General features: G+C 43.4%; 2 protein-coding genes across 4 annotated transcripts in view; one reads left to right on the forward strand and one right to left on the reverse strand.

Moving 5' to 3' along the window:
- The window catches only part of myot (myotilin), a 30,041-nt gene extending 21,169 nt beyond the window's left edge, over positions 1 to 8,872 (forward strand). For all 3 annotated transcript variants that reach the window (XM_085182303.1, XM_085182313.1, XM_085182321.1), the window contains 8 exons: positions 551 to 701; positions 884 to 985; positions 1,576 to 1,613; positions 2,738 to 2,876; positions 2,986 to 3,193; positions 3,300 to 3,465; positions 3,586 to 3,719; positions 6,451 to 8,872. In XM_085182303.1, coding sequence (XP_085038429.1) covers positions 551 to 701; positions 884 to 985; positions 1,576 to 1,613; positions 2,738 to 2,876; positions 2,986 to 3,193; positions 3,300 to 3,465; positions 3,586 to 3,719; positions 6,451 to 6,593 — 1,081 coding nt within the window. In that variant the 3' untranslated portion in view covers positions 6,594 to 8,872. The remainder of the gene's footprint in view (positions 1 to 550; positions 702 to 883; positions 986 to 1,575; positions 1,614 to 2,737; positions 2,877 to 2,985; positions 3,194 to 3,299; positions 3,466 to 3,585; positions 3,720 to 6,450) is intronic.
- Positions 8,873 to 9,534: 662 nt separating this feature from the next.
- On the reverse strand, positions 9,535 to 14,475 carry hdac3 (histone deacetylase 3). Its single transcript, XM_085182421.1, has 15 exons — positions 14,271 to 14,475; positions 13,474 to 13,556; positions 13,172 to 13,314; positions 12,827 to 12,908; positions 12,137 to 12,193; positions 11,992 to 12,047; positions 11,773 to 11,906; positions 11,262 to 11,342; positions 11,091 to 11,164; positions 10,936 to 11,000; positions 10,724 to 10,813; positions 10,581 to 10,639; positions 10,252 to 10,331; positions 9,998 to 10,155; positions 9,535 to 9,915 (listed from the first exon to the last, which is right to left on the reverse strand). The coding sequence occupies exons 1-15, from the start codon at positions 14,323 to 14,325 to the stop codon at positions 9,846 to 9,848; spliced, it is 1,287 nt and encodes a 428-aa protein (XP_085038547.1). The 5' UTR covers positions 14,326 to 14,475; the 3' UTR covers positions 9,535 to 9,845.
- Between the last annotated feature and the right edge of the window lie 379 nt (positions 14,476 to 14,854).

Genomic DNA, 14,854 nt, shown 5'->3' on the forward strand with positions numbered 1-14,854 from the left:
TAGAATAACTTTAACCAGACTCTGTACAGTCCTGTGAAATCAGTTAAAGGAGATTCTACTTATTTCTCCGTGTTTTTATGTGTTGAACTCAAAGTAATCTTTATTTTATAATAGGCACTCAGTCCAACCATTGTCTCAAAGCTATTTAGCTCTCTTTCTCCCCGAACTATAATCCAGCTTTCCTGTTATTGGCTGCCTGTACAAATAAAAGATTTTACTAACAGGAGGCTGGAGCTGCTCACGGCCCAAGCTGTGTGCATAAGACGACCATAAGAAGAATATCCGCCCTTACGCGACGTTGAGATTCAAGAAAAAAACAACCCAGCAGACTGAAGCCTAAGCTTTTAGCTTTAGTCATGTTTAGTACGAGCATCCACCAGTACTTTATTATTGTAATATTTGTTGTAGTAAGTATGCATATAATCCTTTCAGTGCATACATTTGTGCTTTCTTTTATATATATAAGAAAAAAGAAACGTTTAAATAAAGTAGGACAAAGGAAGTAAGGAGAAGGGTTCAGTTCTCTCCCTCCTTCCTTTCTACTTCACAGCCTTCCCAAACCCATACTGAAGAAGGCTATAGCTCCTCGACCGTCCTCCGCCCGCTCCACAGATGAAGACATTCAAGGTTCCAAAGACGCTTTGATTCAGGATCTGGAAAAGAAGCTCCGCTCAAAGGAAGCCAGGAGGAGAAACAGCCAGGTGTGCCCCCCTCCTCCACCACACACACACACACACACACACACACCATGTCTGTTTGAAGAGAATGCAGTGCAGTAGTTTACCAGAAATATCAGTGACCCATGCTGTCCACACCCTCTGTGTGTTGGTTAAAAATGATGTAATCAATTAAAACTTACCAACATGAAGCTTCATTTTTACAGAAGCTGTCTTACGAGGAGCGCATGGCTCGTAGGCTGTTGGGTCCAGACAACACTACCTACATGTTTGACCAAGACAATCTTTCAGACTCACAACTCGACCAGGTACAGCTTTGACTTTCTGCGTTATTATGAAAAAATTTCCAATCTCAAGAGAGCGTTTCAGAGTGCGCTGCAGGGCTGACGTTCATGCTGGCCCTGTTCCAAAACCCATTAGCTTTCATTTAGCCGTTAAGTGAAGACCTCGCATTAATACAGTCATTTGGGTTTGAGAGCAGAGCAGGGAGCCAGTTTCCCTCTCAGGGCCTCCTGATGGGCTCCCAAGCTCGAAGATGAGAAAGTGCAGCAGTATAATCAGCAGCCACAGCGAGCGGCTTCACACTGTCATTTTGACCACGTCACTGTGTGTGTGCACGCGCACGTGGGATTGTTCTATCAAAAAGCCTGTTGCTCACAGGGCTTTGCACCATCTAATTTCTCTCTCACACACATCATCCTCTCAAGCCAACGAGGTTGTCAGCAGCTTTTTCTAGCTTGTTTCTGGGAATGAACCTCTCAGTCGTGACAACAGCACCATTGTGTCAACACACACACACACACAGTTGCTGTCATTCCTGTTGACCTGTATGAGCTAGTTTTCAAAGCTGAAACCTACAGTGTGATTGTGTCAGTTTATCTCAGTCTTTCTGTTACAGCCAGATTCACCAGAAGGAAGACACACGGGTGGACTATGGTAAATACAACTTCTACATTTGCACAGAACGATTGACCCAGGTTTCATTTAATGTTTATCCAGCATCTGTGCACTTGTGCACTTCATCTGCAGGCTAAAAAACAAAATGGCAATTATTTATAAGTAGATTTGATATTTTTTAATCTGTCTGCTTGCTGCAGGTAGCACTGCTAGAACAGAGAAGGCTGACAGGTTGTAGTAATTTAATCTAAGATAGCAGATTGAGTACAAGGAGCTTGTTTTAAAATGATTGAACCTTTGTAAACATGCCTCTGGTGCTGGGAGCAGCTGAAAATACAGCTTTATTTAGGCTTAATCTTGTTCAACAGCAGGTTTGGTGCAAGATTTTCGCCCCCTAGGCTTGAAGGCAATGTAGCTAATGCTTGATATAGTTGGCAGTTATCTTTCACTTTACCTGAGCTCACTGTCTGCATTTCCACCTCTCTGCGGCTGCTGTAGGTGTGTAACATCACTGTGTCACTGTTGTTATTAACCTGCTGGAAAGAAACCCTGGTTGCCCAAGCTAAATTTGTATTACTTCTGTTTAAATCTTATAGTTTTCCACAAAGACCTGCTCCTTTAATAATATCATATGCTTCATTAGAGGTGATGCATTTAGGCTGCACAGTGAAGGATGTTGGGGCATCAAGGGTTCAGTTTAGACAGTTTAGAGTACGTCCTGACTTCCTGGCTCAAACAGTAGCTGACCATTCAACCTGTTCAGCATCCTTTTTTTGTCTTAGTTTATTTTTTTGAATTGGCTAAAACGGACTTTATATCTGCAGAGTCTGTGCTGCATCAAATGCAAATGTATACCATTCTAATAGCAGATCACTGAAGCAAGAGAAAAATGAAAACAAAGTTGTGAGATTATACACTTTACCTCAATTAAAGCCTCAATTTAAAACAAAAGCCAAGCAATTAATCGTTGTGCAACCCAACCCCAGCTGCCTGCCGTTAAGGAGGCTTAAGTTCTTCATAACATATTTGTGATGTCAGTGGACAGAAAAGGAAAAGCAGTCAGTGTTAGTGCATTTGCTTGCGTGCGTCTGTGTGTGGTCACTAGTGGCCTGTAAAGTTCAGTCATTGAAAGTGAGGTTATAAATAAGTAATGTCCTCTGCAGGGGGAGGCACCACTCGCGCACAGATGAGAGGGGTAACGAAGGATTGGCTATCCAGGAGAAATGTTACGCGCCTCGCTTCCTGCAGGTCCCCCCAGACCTCACAGTGGAGGAGGGGCGCTTCTGTAGGCTTGACTTCAAGGTGGCTCTCTTAAGACTGAATACTTCATATAAACCAGAACCCTAACAAAATTAGGTTCAATAAGCTATTTTTCACTAGTGATGAATCATGAAAAATGTGTTAATTTCAGGTGGGAGGCCTCCCAACACCCGATGTCTTCTGGTATCTGGACGGTAAAGCCATTCGTCCAGATGACTACCATAAGATGCTGGTGTGTGAGAAAGGGATGCACTCATTCATCATAGAGATTGTGACGGTGCATCATGCTGGTGTGTACGAGTGTGTGGCCAGGAACCGAGCTGGGGAGAGCAGATTTACCATGAGGCTCAATGTAATCGGTAAATATTAGCATACTGTGCTCTTCGTCATGGCGACTGATTTAATGATACCGCCTTTCACCGTGGGAGAGGACCTAATCACATATATCCTCATTCGTCTCTGCAGCTCAGGAAGCGCTCCGTCCTCCTACCTTTGTCCAGAAGATGGTGAACTCCAGAACTCTAGAGGGCGACACAATCAGGTTAGAGTGCAAAGTGGATGCTTCCCCTCCACCGCAGCTTTTCTGGAAGAAGGATAAAGACATGCTGCGCATTGACCTCAACAGAATGAGGTGCGTCAGCTTAAGTTCAGACTCCACTGTTCAGGTGATGATACCTGGCATCGACTCTGTGATTGTGACACTTTGGCCCGTATGTGTAACTTTGCAGTCTTTCTCACTGTTTCACTGCAGTCTGTACCAGGACGGGTCAGGCCGCCAGTGCTTGTTGATAGAGAGGGTGATGAAGTCAGATGCTGGCTGGTATACTCTGTCTGCCATCAACGAAGCTGGCATGTCCACATGCAACGCCAGGCTGGATGTAGGAAGTAAGTCTGTTCATTTTTATATGCAAATAAGCTCTGAGAGGCCACCTCAGCTATCTGCTGCATGAGATACGACACGCTGCTCGTTACCATAGAAGCCCAGGCTGTAAAATCAAACACCAGATGGGAAACGCTGTGTGCCCGGTGTCTCCATGAATCCCGCACTGTCTCTGGGAGCTCATCAAACAAATGGCGCGTTATGTGATCGAGCGGAAACTCGATGAACGCACGAGGTTTCGAGCTGCCGAGGAATACGGTATAATCGCCGAGCGATAACTGTGAGGCAAATACAACACGGCTATTAGGTTTCTGCTTTCTCACATAACGCCATCTGCTCCGTGGAGAGGTCCTCCATACACAGCAAACATGAAAGTGAGTTTAAAGCACTTTGTCTGAACCAGAGCTCAGAAACGGGAGCTCATCAGGAGGTTTTTAGAAGTGAAGACTATGGCGTTATTTTTGTGCCACTATTCTGAGCGCACGTAAAAAAAACATTGTGCAAGTGTTGCATTTTGAGGAGAAATTTATTTTGAGCAAAGAAAAGCTGAATTTGAGTGAACAAAATTCATTGCTGTATTTCAGTGTTTGCTATTATCCACACACACACACACACACACACACACCAGCAGCCCCTCTCGCTCAGTTTTTGCTTTTGCGCTCGCTCGCAATGTGTTGCTCGTGCTCTCAACATTTCTGCCCGTACGCGCTCAACTCTTTCTGTAAACCGTTATATTTGTGCCACAAAACCAGCCAATCACAGACTTGGATGCAAAAAAAAATGTGATTGGCTGTTTTGGTCTCCAATCAGCTCAAAATGACGAAATGCAATATCCCAGAATCCATTTCGTCCAAAACTCAAATGAGGCAGTGGCGGAGGAACACAGAGGGGCGGAGTTTGAAATATTACTCTTTCTGGGTCACAAAATAAACTTTTAAGATATTTTCATGCGAGAATGGTGCTGTGTAAACTTCAAATACCTGCTCGATTTATCAAGACATCACATATTTGCAAAAGTGCTCTAACGTTCTATCGGATTGTCACTATAGAGTAATGTTTTGCCCACCGAGGTGTTAAGTCGGTCATGTGACTGAATAGTGTGAATTGCGCTGGGTTAGGATGTTACTCAGTGATGACAGAGTTCAGTGTGTGAAAATGCAGTTGAAAAGCACAGCGTCTGGATTTGTCTCCTAACTCTTTCCATGTTTATTCATCTTAATTAAAATGAAAAACATTTGATGGTGTTTAGTTTAGTCCAAACGTTTTTAATCTGACACCTTAGTCAGTTGATAACATTTCAGGCTTAGACCAGAAGAGTAGATGTTATCTGATCTTAACTTTAGGCCTTTATGCTTACTCATTTTTAAATTGTTCCTGTTTGGGTTTTTTTTCATCATAGCCTCTGAGTGTTGAAAATATTTTTAAAAAGGAGGGAATAGTAATAGATAACATAGTTGTGTCTTTATACAGTGCATTATTATTACTACTCTGAGCCCCTCCCGGATGGCCGAACTTCTCACCCTATCTCTAAGGGAGAGGCCAGACACCCTTCGGACGAAGTTCATTTCTGCCGCTTGTATCCGCGATCTCATTCTTTTGGTCACTACCCACAGCTCGTGACCATAGCTGAGGGTAGGGACGTAGATCGACCGGTAAATTGAGAGCTTTGCTTTTAAACTTAGCTCTCTCTTCACCACGACAGACCGGTGCAGTGTCTGCATCACTGCAGCCGCTGCACCAATCCGTCTGTCGATCTCCGGCTCCCTTCTCCCATCACTCGCGAACAAAACCCCGAGATACTTGAACTCCTCCACTTGGGGCAGGAACTCATCCCCGACCCGGAGTGGGCACTCCACCCTTTTCCGGCTGAGAACCATGGCCTCAGATTTGTGCGAGCTGGAGGCCATCACCCGATGAAGCCGACAGAGCCATATCATCCGCGAAAAGCAGAGATGATTGGGACCTGATTAATGTAAAAACAAAGAATTACGTGGGTTTTTTTTGTTTTGTTTTTACCTGATTTTTTTTTTTCTGAGAAAAATTAGATCCACATATGACATTTGCTTTAAACTTCAATGGAACAGTGGCAGTAAACGTCCTCGTAAGTGAATATCAGGCCCTCGTAGAGCAAAATTTAGTATTTTGGTCTAGACAACCCAAAATGTGATGTCCACATATGTGGACGGCAGGTCCTAGAAGGTTCATAACAACATATATCAGTGAAGTTTATCTGAAATAATTCTTTACCAGACAAGAGTCTGCAGCCTCGTCATTGAAGAGTAGAACGTTTGCTTTGAAAATATAAAAAGGTAAATTACATTAAGTGGTGAATTACTATGTTTACTAAAGATGTTTTGTTTTAATTATCAAATTTTAATGGTGACATTGCCTTCATTATTGTATGTGGATATGATGAGTTGGTGTTGTGGGTTTGTCTCATTCAGGCTTGTGGAGGTGTACACTGTGCATCCACTGTTCCTGCATATATGTGCTGGTCACATATCTGGCTCTGAGCTATGCTGTGCTGTGGCATGCAGGGTAGAAGAGTTATTTTCAGACACCTGGCATGAGAGGAATTTGTTTCCCTGAGTGTTAGTAAGATTTGATGCTGCTCTCAGGGACAGGAAAGGTGTTGCTCTGCTTTCTTTAAAAACTTGATTTATTTAAACTTTGATTTATAATCAATCTGAAAACCCAAAACAATATATTAACCCATTGTCTCTCCGCCCCCACCAGCCCGCACAACTCCGGCCATGAAGACTGCTCCTGCTGGCTCCAAGACTCTGAAGCTGCTGTCCTCTCTGAGCCACGTCCCTGCTCTGACGGTGGAGAGCCCCGCCCAGCACACAGCGCCGTTGTACGAGAGCGAAGAGCTGTAGACCCACACGCTCCCACCCTCCACTAACCACCATGTCAGAACTGTAAAGAGAGGAGCCTCTGACTGTCGCGTCAGGGCCGAAACATGAGTGCAGACTAATAATCATCGCAGCGCGCACAACTCACAGTAGTAACACATTCACTAAGCTTTCATGCAACAGCAAAGCACATCTGCCATCTTTACAACACTTGGGCAAAATGATTATGATGCAGCATTGGAGACTTTTTACTTTGAGAAAACTGTGTGAGGGTTTAGGACTTGTTCTCGTCCATGTGCTGCTGTTTGTCACACTGTTTCTGCCAGTCTGTCTGTCTGCTCTGCTTTTTCCTCTCAGTCTCTTCATGTGCCCGTCCTGGCTGCTCTCAGCAGAATGCGGCTCCTCGGTCATGGATGTATTAATAGAGCTGGGTATGTTGTGGCACAGGCTGCGCTGCTGTCAGGTTTGGTCCCAGTGAGCAGCCACATTACTGCAACACAATCTCCTCCAGTCCAGAAACCATTTTCAAAACGCACATTTCAAGCAATGATGACAGGACACCGGCCATATGTTACTACATGTACTGAATATTTAAAAGGTTCTTTAACATTTGCACATTTTAAGTTTTTTCCCCTTATTGTAAAATCTGTGATTGGAGCAGGCCGAGTCAGACAAACTGGATGCTGCTGCACAGGGGAGGACAAACATCCTCTGCACAGCAGTGCATGTGTTGCAGTGCACCCTTCATATAAACTCCTCTATGGTAGAGAGTAGAAAACAGAACCAAGTCTTCCCGCAATCCCACACTGTCTCTACATATCACACTCACTCCACTTTAATCCTGACAGCTGTCTGCTTATCACTCCTCTGTCCATCCATCCATGTTCTTAACCACTTATCCAACTTGGGGTTGCGGGGGGGCTGGAACCTATCCCAGCTGTCACAGGAACAGACAGTAAAAAAAAAAAAAGATGGACGTAGCCATTGTGACGTCACTGATTAGCGAAGTCCCCTCTGAAGCCTCGAGCCGTTTCCGTCTTTAGTGTTTGAAACAGGATGTGATAGGGGAGGGGCGACTCGGACTGTGAAACTAAGAACACCGCATGCTTGTGATTGACGCGTCGTTAGCCAATGAGAATATCCTGGACATTCCTCCTTTCTGGCTCTAATAATAACCGTAATTCCATTATTCAGTGTAACCCGAAACTAATCACGGAGTCATCAGGAAAGTGTTTACAGAGGTCACACAAGAAGAAAGCCTAGGGCTATTTTCCCCCATAGCTTCTATTCAAGTCTTTTTGCAACCATCGTTGCCCCCTGCTGTCCATTTAACAACAATGCAGCTTCAAAGCAAAGCGTCGGCTCCACTTTTTAGACCAGCTTAAAGTTACGTCCATCTTTTCTGTGCTGTCACAGGGTGAGAGGTCGGGACGCCGTGGACAGGTTGCCAGTGAGGAGAAAGAGTTCTGTATTTGTGAATTACTGCTAAGGATCATTTTGTGTGTCCTTGAATTAATGCTGCCTGTGGTGTGTCTGTAACGCTTTTTAAATGATCAGATTCTCTGCTGTTGTATGAATTTAATCGGGCTGAAATGTTCTGATACAGTTTGTGACTGAAGCTTTTTATCAGTGTTGAGACTTTTCATGTTTGCAGCCTTTTGCTGCTAAACACAGGCTGCCATCCTGATACCTGAACCCAAAACGTGCTCTGAACTTTAAACGTTTACACTTGGTCACATCTGCAGTGCAAATACGTTTGAACTCCAGACAGAAAATGTTTTTTCCTGTTAAACGTACAGGCGGGTATCAGCATGTCAGCCTCAGTCTGTCTTTTGGTGACTTGGATGGATTAATCAGATATGCTTAATTTGCGTGCTTACATTTTACATTACATGCTTGCTATTACCAGCCTGGAGCTCGCGTCACAAAAACCAAGATAGAAACGTGTGTTCTGTGGCCATGAAAATCTGGCGTTGACCCCTGTGTGGCCACGGCCTCGCTGTGACGGTTGTTTGCCAAACTACATTTTCTGCCTTAAGTGTAGTCCCAGGTGTTACAATAAGTAGTGGGACTAACTTTACACCAGTGTCCTGTACTGGTCTAATCCACTGGTTTAGCTAGTTGATCTTCAGTTGGTCACTAAGACATGCGGCTCAAATGGGGTTAAACCTTTATAAAGCACAGGACTAAGTCATAATTCAGAGATTTTAAACTGCAGTGTGTACTCTCCTGTTCTGTTTGTTGTGACAAGAACTTCTAAATATCACTGGATGAATGAGGAATAAAGTCTACAAGACCTTGAACTCCTGCATTTTTTCTTTTTTTGATCGGCTTCAGTTCAATGTCACGATGTCGCCCTCTGGTGGCAGCAGAGGAAACGTACAGATAATGTGACACACACACACACACACACACACACGGGTGAGTCAGTTTATTAAAAACAAGTTGAAGACGATATCAAAATTCACAAAACAGCTGTTTATGACTAAAAGAGGGCAAAGTGTTTCTACTGTGGCTGCCAAGACCACAGAAAGAACTGTTCATCTGCAAAAGCATGATCAGACAATCTCAGAATCAGAATACTTTATTAATCCCGAAGGAATCTACAGGCTTCATCAGCACAGTCATCCCCAGTTTTGTGCAGAACAGCAACGGGCACCAGAAGAAACTGGAGCATGGGCAGTTCTTGGATCACCTTCTGCTCGGTGGCCTTGCATACAGAGGCTGCCAGATCAGTGAGAGTTGAAATAGTGCCCTGCTCTGTGCTAGTGCTGGACTTCTCAGAGCTGTAAGGCACATGAATAATGAGTATATTTGAGATTGTGTCTTTGAAAACTTCAGCAACCATCTGAGCAGGCCTGTGTGTGACTAATGCCACCGAGCAGGCACTCCCACGTTTGTTTCTTGTTATGCCTTTTCCTTCCCACCTGGTGCTAACTTGGTGTTGCAGTTTTTTCGCCTAACGCGCCCAATGCGCTCTGCCCTTCAACCAGCTGCTCACAACTCCTGCGGGCTGACTGGTGAATCTAAATCATAGGCTGTGTGCAGCAGAAGTCTTTCAGAAGCCAAACATTTCATTAAGATAACATGAAGATCATGAGCAGAAAAAAAATGAAAGAAACAAAACATCTGGAGCACAAACGAAAAAAAGAGCAGCACGTCTGATATATGTCACGTTTCTTTGTGTATACAAAGACCAGAATGCACAGGAGTCTGTTCTCAGAGTCTTTCCAGAAATGCTTTCTTTGTTTCACCGCAGGGGATTTGAAAATACCGTCAAATTTCTACGTCGCTCTCTTTGTCGTTGTCGTGGTCACCATCGTAGAACTCGTTTGCTGCCTCTGGCCTGTGGGAGTCACATCATGAACAGTGAGGATCGTGCACACCAATCTTTTATAAATACACACGTGTTGCTGACTCGTGCTGACCTGGTGTAGTTCTCCTCAGCTCCCCTCTCATCGGGGTCGGGCTCGTCGTTGCGCTCATAGCTCAGCATGTCGGACGGGACGTCGTGGATCTGAACGCTGGGCGCGTGGTTCAGCATTTTCAAGTTCTCGAACACCGTCTGACGGATTTGCTCCAAATACTGCACACACATGAACACAGCGAGAGGTCGGCCGACTGCATGTCAGGATCTCTACTGTGCACTTTACACCAATGAAAAGAGGAATGACGCTTTTACCTGTCGGGAGTTCTGGTTTTCTATCCTGGTGCTGACATCAGGGTGCAACGTGAAGTCTGGAGCAAAGTACTCAAAATACTCTGCAGACGAACCAAATCAGACAAACAGGATGTTCCAAGTATTTCTGTTCACTTTCCTTCTTGTTTCACCCGCAGTCCTCTGTAGCGGCACGTGTAGCGACTCTGAGACTAACTACTAACTGGCTTTTAATTTGTTGTTTATGCATAAATCATTTTTCAGGCTCATTGTGACATCCTGAACAACAAGAACGCACAAAAACTATCCAACAAAGATATTAAAATCTCACTGAAACATGAAACATGGCTCACCACTGTAAGGCAGCTCATCACTGATGGATTCATCCAACAACAGAGACGTCTCATAGGTCCTACAACACAGCACAGATTATTATTATTATCATCATCATCATCATCTTAAAGCTGTATTCATGGAAAGTGCACATCAGACTGACCAACAGCGAGCCACGTTCCTCACTGTGTATCCTCCTCCTCCCAGAACCAGCAGAGGGATCTTAAAGCTCTTCACAAACTCCACACACTCACTGAAAAACACACACACACACACACACACACACACACACACAGATTATGCAACTATCAGTACTCATGTGCTGGCTGTTTCAAAATATTTGAGTTCAGCTGGAAAAAACTGTTTATGTCTCACCCGTGTCCGCGGATGCTGAGGTTGAAGCAGCCCAGCCTGTCACAGCCCAGCGAGTCCGCTCCACACTGCAGACAGACACACACCAGGTGAGGCAATCGCGCACACACACACAGATTAAATCATACAGAAGCAAATGATAGGAGCTACTGACTGACCTGCAGGACGATGCAGGTCGGCTGGTAATAATCCACCACCTGTTTAATAACAGGCTGGAACAGCTGCCTGTAGCCTGAAGACAAAACAAAACATGCAAACACGTTGGTCGAATCTCATGTGATAGTCGCAGAACAATAAGAAAGTGTGACCTCATGTGTTGTTGCTCTCACTCTGGTCATCGATGCCGTCTCTGAGAGGAACATTGAGGCAGTAGTACCGGCCGCTCTCTGCCCCGACCTCGTACATGTCACCTACAGGAAGCAGAGCGAAGAACTGATGATGAACTTCTGTTTTTGCTGGACTTTTAATTCCATTCAATGTTTCCACAGTCAGAAAAACAAACACTACTTTAGAGTCTTATTTAAAAAGAAAATAAATAGCACTGCTAAACAGCTGACTCAGTGACAAAGGGCAGCCCAGACAGAGTCCAAGACAAACTTAATAGGGACCAAACGGCTCATAATAACAGGGTCAGATACACCCTGAGTCTACAGATAGAAACCCGCCTGGAATACACTTATCATTTATCTGCTGATACAGCTGACAGAGGACTACTTCAGTATTTCTATGTCTTTAAATTGGCCTTTTGGGGCTGAATATGCACGCAAGTAAAATAATAAATGATATAAACACCACTATGTGGACAGCAAACATTTGTTAGATAATTAAAGCTGCATTTACCTGTCCCTGGGAAAAAGTAGTTTCCATATTTATGAAAGGACACGGTCATGACTCGGTCTGTGAGGTAAAAGGCTTCCTGGACGCCATCGCCATGGTGAATGTCTATGTCAATGTAAAGAACCCTGGGGTGGTACCTTGAACAAGCACAGAGCAGGAGATTTATGTCACAAACAGACACGGTAAAGATTCGAGGAGAGTTACTCCGGAGCGCCGTCTTACTTGAGGAGCTCCAGTATACTGATGACGATGTCATTGACATAGCAAAACCCAGAGGCCTACACCAACACAAGAACCAAAAGAGACATTTAACTCAAATGAGCTGAACAGAGAAGAAACACATCAATACATGTGGCTTTGTTCTAACCTCAAACTTTTTGGCATGATGCAAACCTCCGGCCCAGTTTATAGCAATGTCACAAATCTGGAAAATAAAGCAGAGTCAGCATTAGTTAGAGCTCACAACTTTAACTGACCACAAAGCTGAAGACTATGACAGTTTTAAAGGATGGAAATCAAAACAAGAAATCAGAAATGTCTTTGATGAGTAACGATTTTAGTTTTTAAACACAAACTAAAATATTCTCACAAAACTCCTCAAAGGCAGTGCTTCTCCTATCTTCCCTTTAAGTTCACTTTTTTCTGATTAGCTGCCCTTTACAAACAGAAAGGGGGTGTCCAAATTCATGGGCTGCATCCTCCTGAGGACCTGGCCTTCACGGTCTACGTGAGGATGCAGCCCATGAATTTGGACACGACCAAAGACTGAACAGCAAGTCTACTGCTGCTGGGAGAGAGAGAGATACGTTCCCTCCAGCAAACATGAAGAGAGTTCTTTCTTCTTCCTTCTTACTTCAGCTAGAGAGCCTTGGTCACATAGAACAATGAATGATTCAACCTACTCCTCAACGATATCACATAAATGAGTGTCTCTCTCAACACTTTAAGTTGTAATTCAAAATGAAACCAACAGATGCCACCCTAGGCTACCTCAGTCTTGTTTTGTTTTTTCTCTGTAGCACCAAAACCATCAGCTGGGTTTATGTGTGCGTGTTACCTTGTGGTTGAGCTGTGTAGCCCCCTGTAAGGATGCTCCCGTGTATCTTGAGCAGAACTCAAACAGTCCTGGAAACACAGGACTAAAACACACAGACATGAAATATTTAGGTTATGGGTTTGTCAGCAATGATGATCAGAGAGGCTTTTATACTGAAACATTTACAATCCTGACAGATGTGATGTAAGAAAAGGAAGTTGGCGGCTTGAAAAATACAGTCCTTAGTTCCCATGGAAGCAGTAAAGGTGTACTTAGTTTTTCACAGGTCTTGTGAAAACTTCATTGAATCATTCAGATTCTTTTTCTCGATAAAAACGTATTTAATGAGAAAGAGACAACACTCACCAGTCATCTCCCACATTAAACGCGTTGAGACTCTTTGTGAAGCCCTGCATGTTATTGGGGCTGACCTTCTGTAGGAAGTCAATGTAGTCTTCAGAGTGGAAGCGACACATGTCATGCTGAGACGCTTTGTAGGGCTTAAACACCTGGTGGGAATAAGAACATTTGATAAGAGTGCAGCATGGTCTTGTTGTTTCTAATAAAAACCAAACAAACAAACACAAGATTTATCAAATGTTATTTCAGTGTGAAAAGCATCAACAGGTGTGAACACGTGACAGTATCTGTCACTACTGCTCGCTCACCATCATTTTCTTGTAAAGTCCATAGTGCAACACCAGACTGTGAGTGAGAGACAACCGGTGAGGCTTCATCGGATGGCCAGCACCTAACAGAAACACACAGTTCATGCATTACAGGGCTTATATCTGCATTTCACAGACATTAATCAGGTCAAAATGGTTAAAAAAAAGAATTAAGTGTATACATTATGGCTAATCACCTAAAAGAGAAACACGGTTGAAATTGGTACAATTTATGACGAAAGAGATTTGGCACACTGAAACAGAGGCATCCATGCGCTGTTACAAAAGCGAAAATACTTGAGGTAATTCGCAAAATAAAATAAAAAAATAAGCACGGTAAGTATATTCTGTGAGCATGCGTATTGCAGCACTAAAGTTTGAATTTGTACAGTGTATCATTTCGTAAAAGCAGCATAAGCGTAGACAGACATATTACTTTATTTATTTATCGTTACTGTTACACAATCGCCACGTTATCCATCCAGGACACCGTAGGAAGCACCGAGACGTCCTAACAAAAGCTTTAACAGGCAAATACTGAACACAAGGCTACAATACGCGTCAATAACGTTACATCTTAAGGTTAAAGGAGCAAGCAAAGGCCAACTGTAATATATAAACAAATCAAATTAAATATTAAAGTGTAGCAGTGAGGCAAAACTAAATGTTAAAAAGAAAGAAAGAAAAGAACTGAGAAAATAAGAATAAAACACAGTCTCGTACACATTAGCATGTAGCTAGCTTTCCTTAGCATCAGCTCCCTGAGTAGGCCGGTTCATTATGATAATTAAACTTACCGTAGTGGAAATTGCCCACGTCTGGGTCGTAAAAGTAAGATGTTCTATTGGTCATTCTGAAAGCAATGTCTCCTGACTTTCTACGAAAAACTGTTGTCGTCTTTGCAGCTACAAAACCCGCATTTTTCTTTCAATTAGCAGATAGCCGCCATAGTAAACACCGAGGCGTATACGTCATCACACGGAGACAGCAGCGACGGGGAGGGGAGGGGCCACGGAGCCGGAAAGAAAAACAACAAAACAGCCGCGACAGATGGAGAGAAAGCTACAGTAGCTTTCTGTATTTTTCATTACAGGAAGGTAAAGACGTGCAATTAAAAGAGAGTGGAAAGATACCTTGAGCAATGTGCTTAAGTTATACAGTACATATAATATACAGTTTACTTTAATAAACTCATCCACACATAATTAAAACTTATATTTTTTACAAATCAGTGCATAATACAAATCCCCTGGTCAGGTCTTAAAATTAGGAAAATAAAATCTCAGACTGAACAGCATAACACAGCATATGATATACACTGTGTTATTTATTTATTTATTTTTAAATAGAAAATACAGAAGCAGTGTGTGAAAAGCCAATG

Source organism: Neolamprologus multifasciatus, chromosome 2 (assembly GCF_963576455.1).
Source record: "Neolamprologus multifasciatus chromosome 2, fNeoMul1.2, whole genome shotgun sequence".
Taxonomy (NCBI): domain Eukaryota; kingdom Metazoa; phylum Chordata; class Actinopteri; order Cichliformes; family Cichlidae; genus Neolamprologus; species Neolamprologus multifasciatus.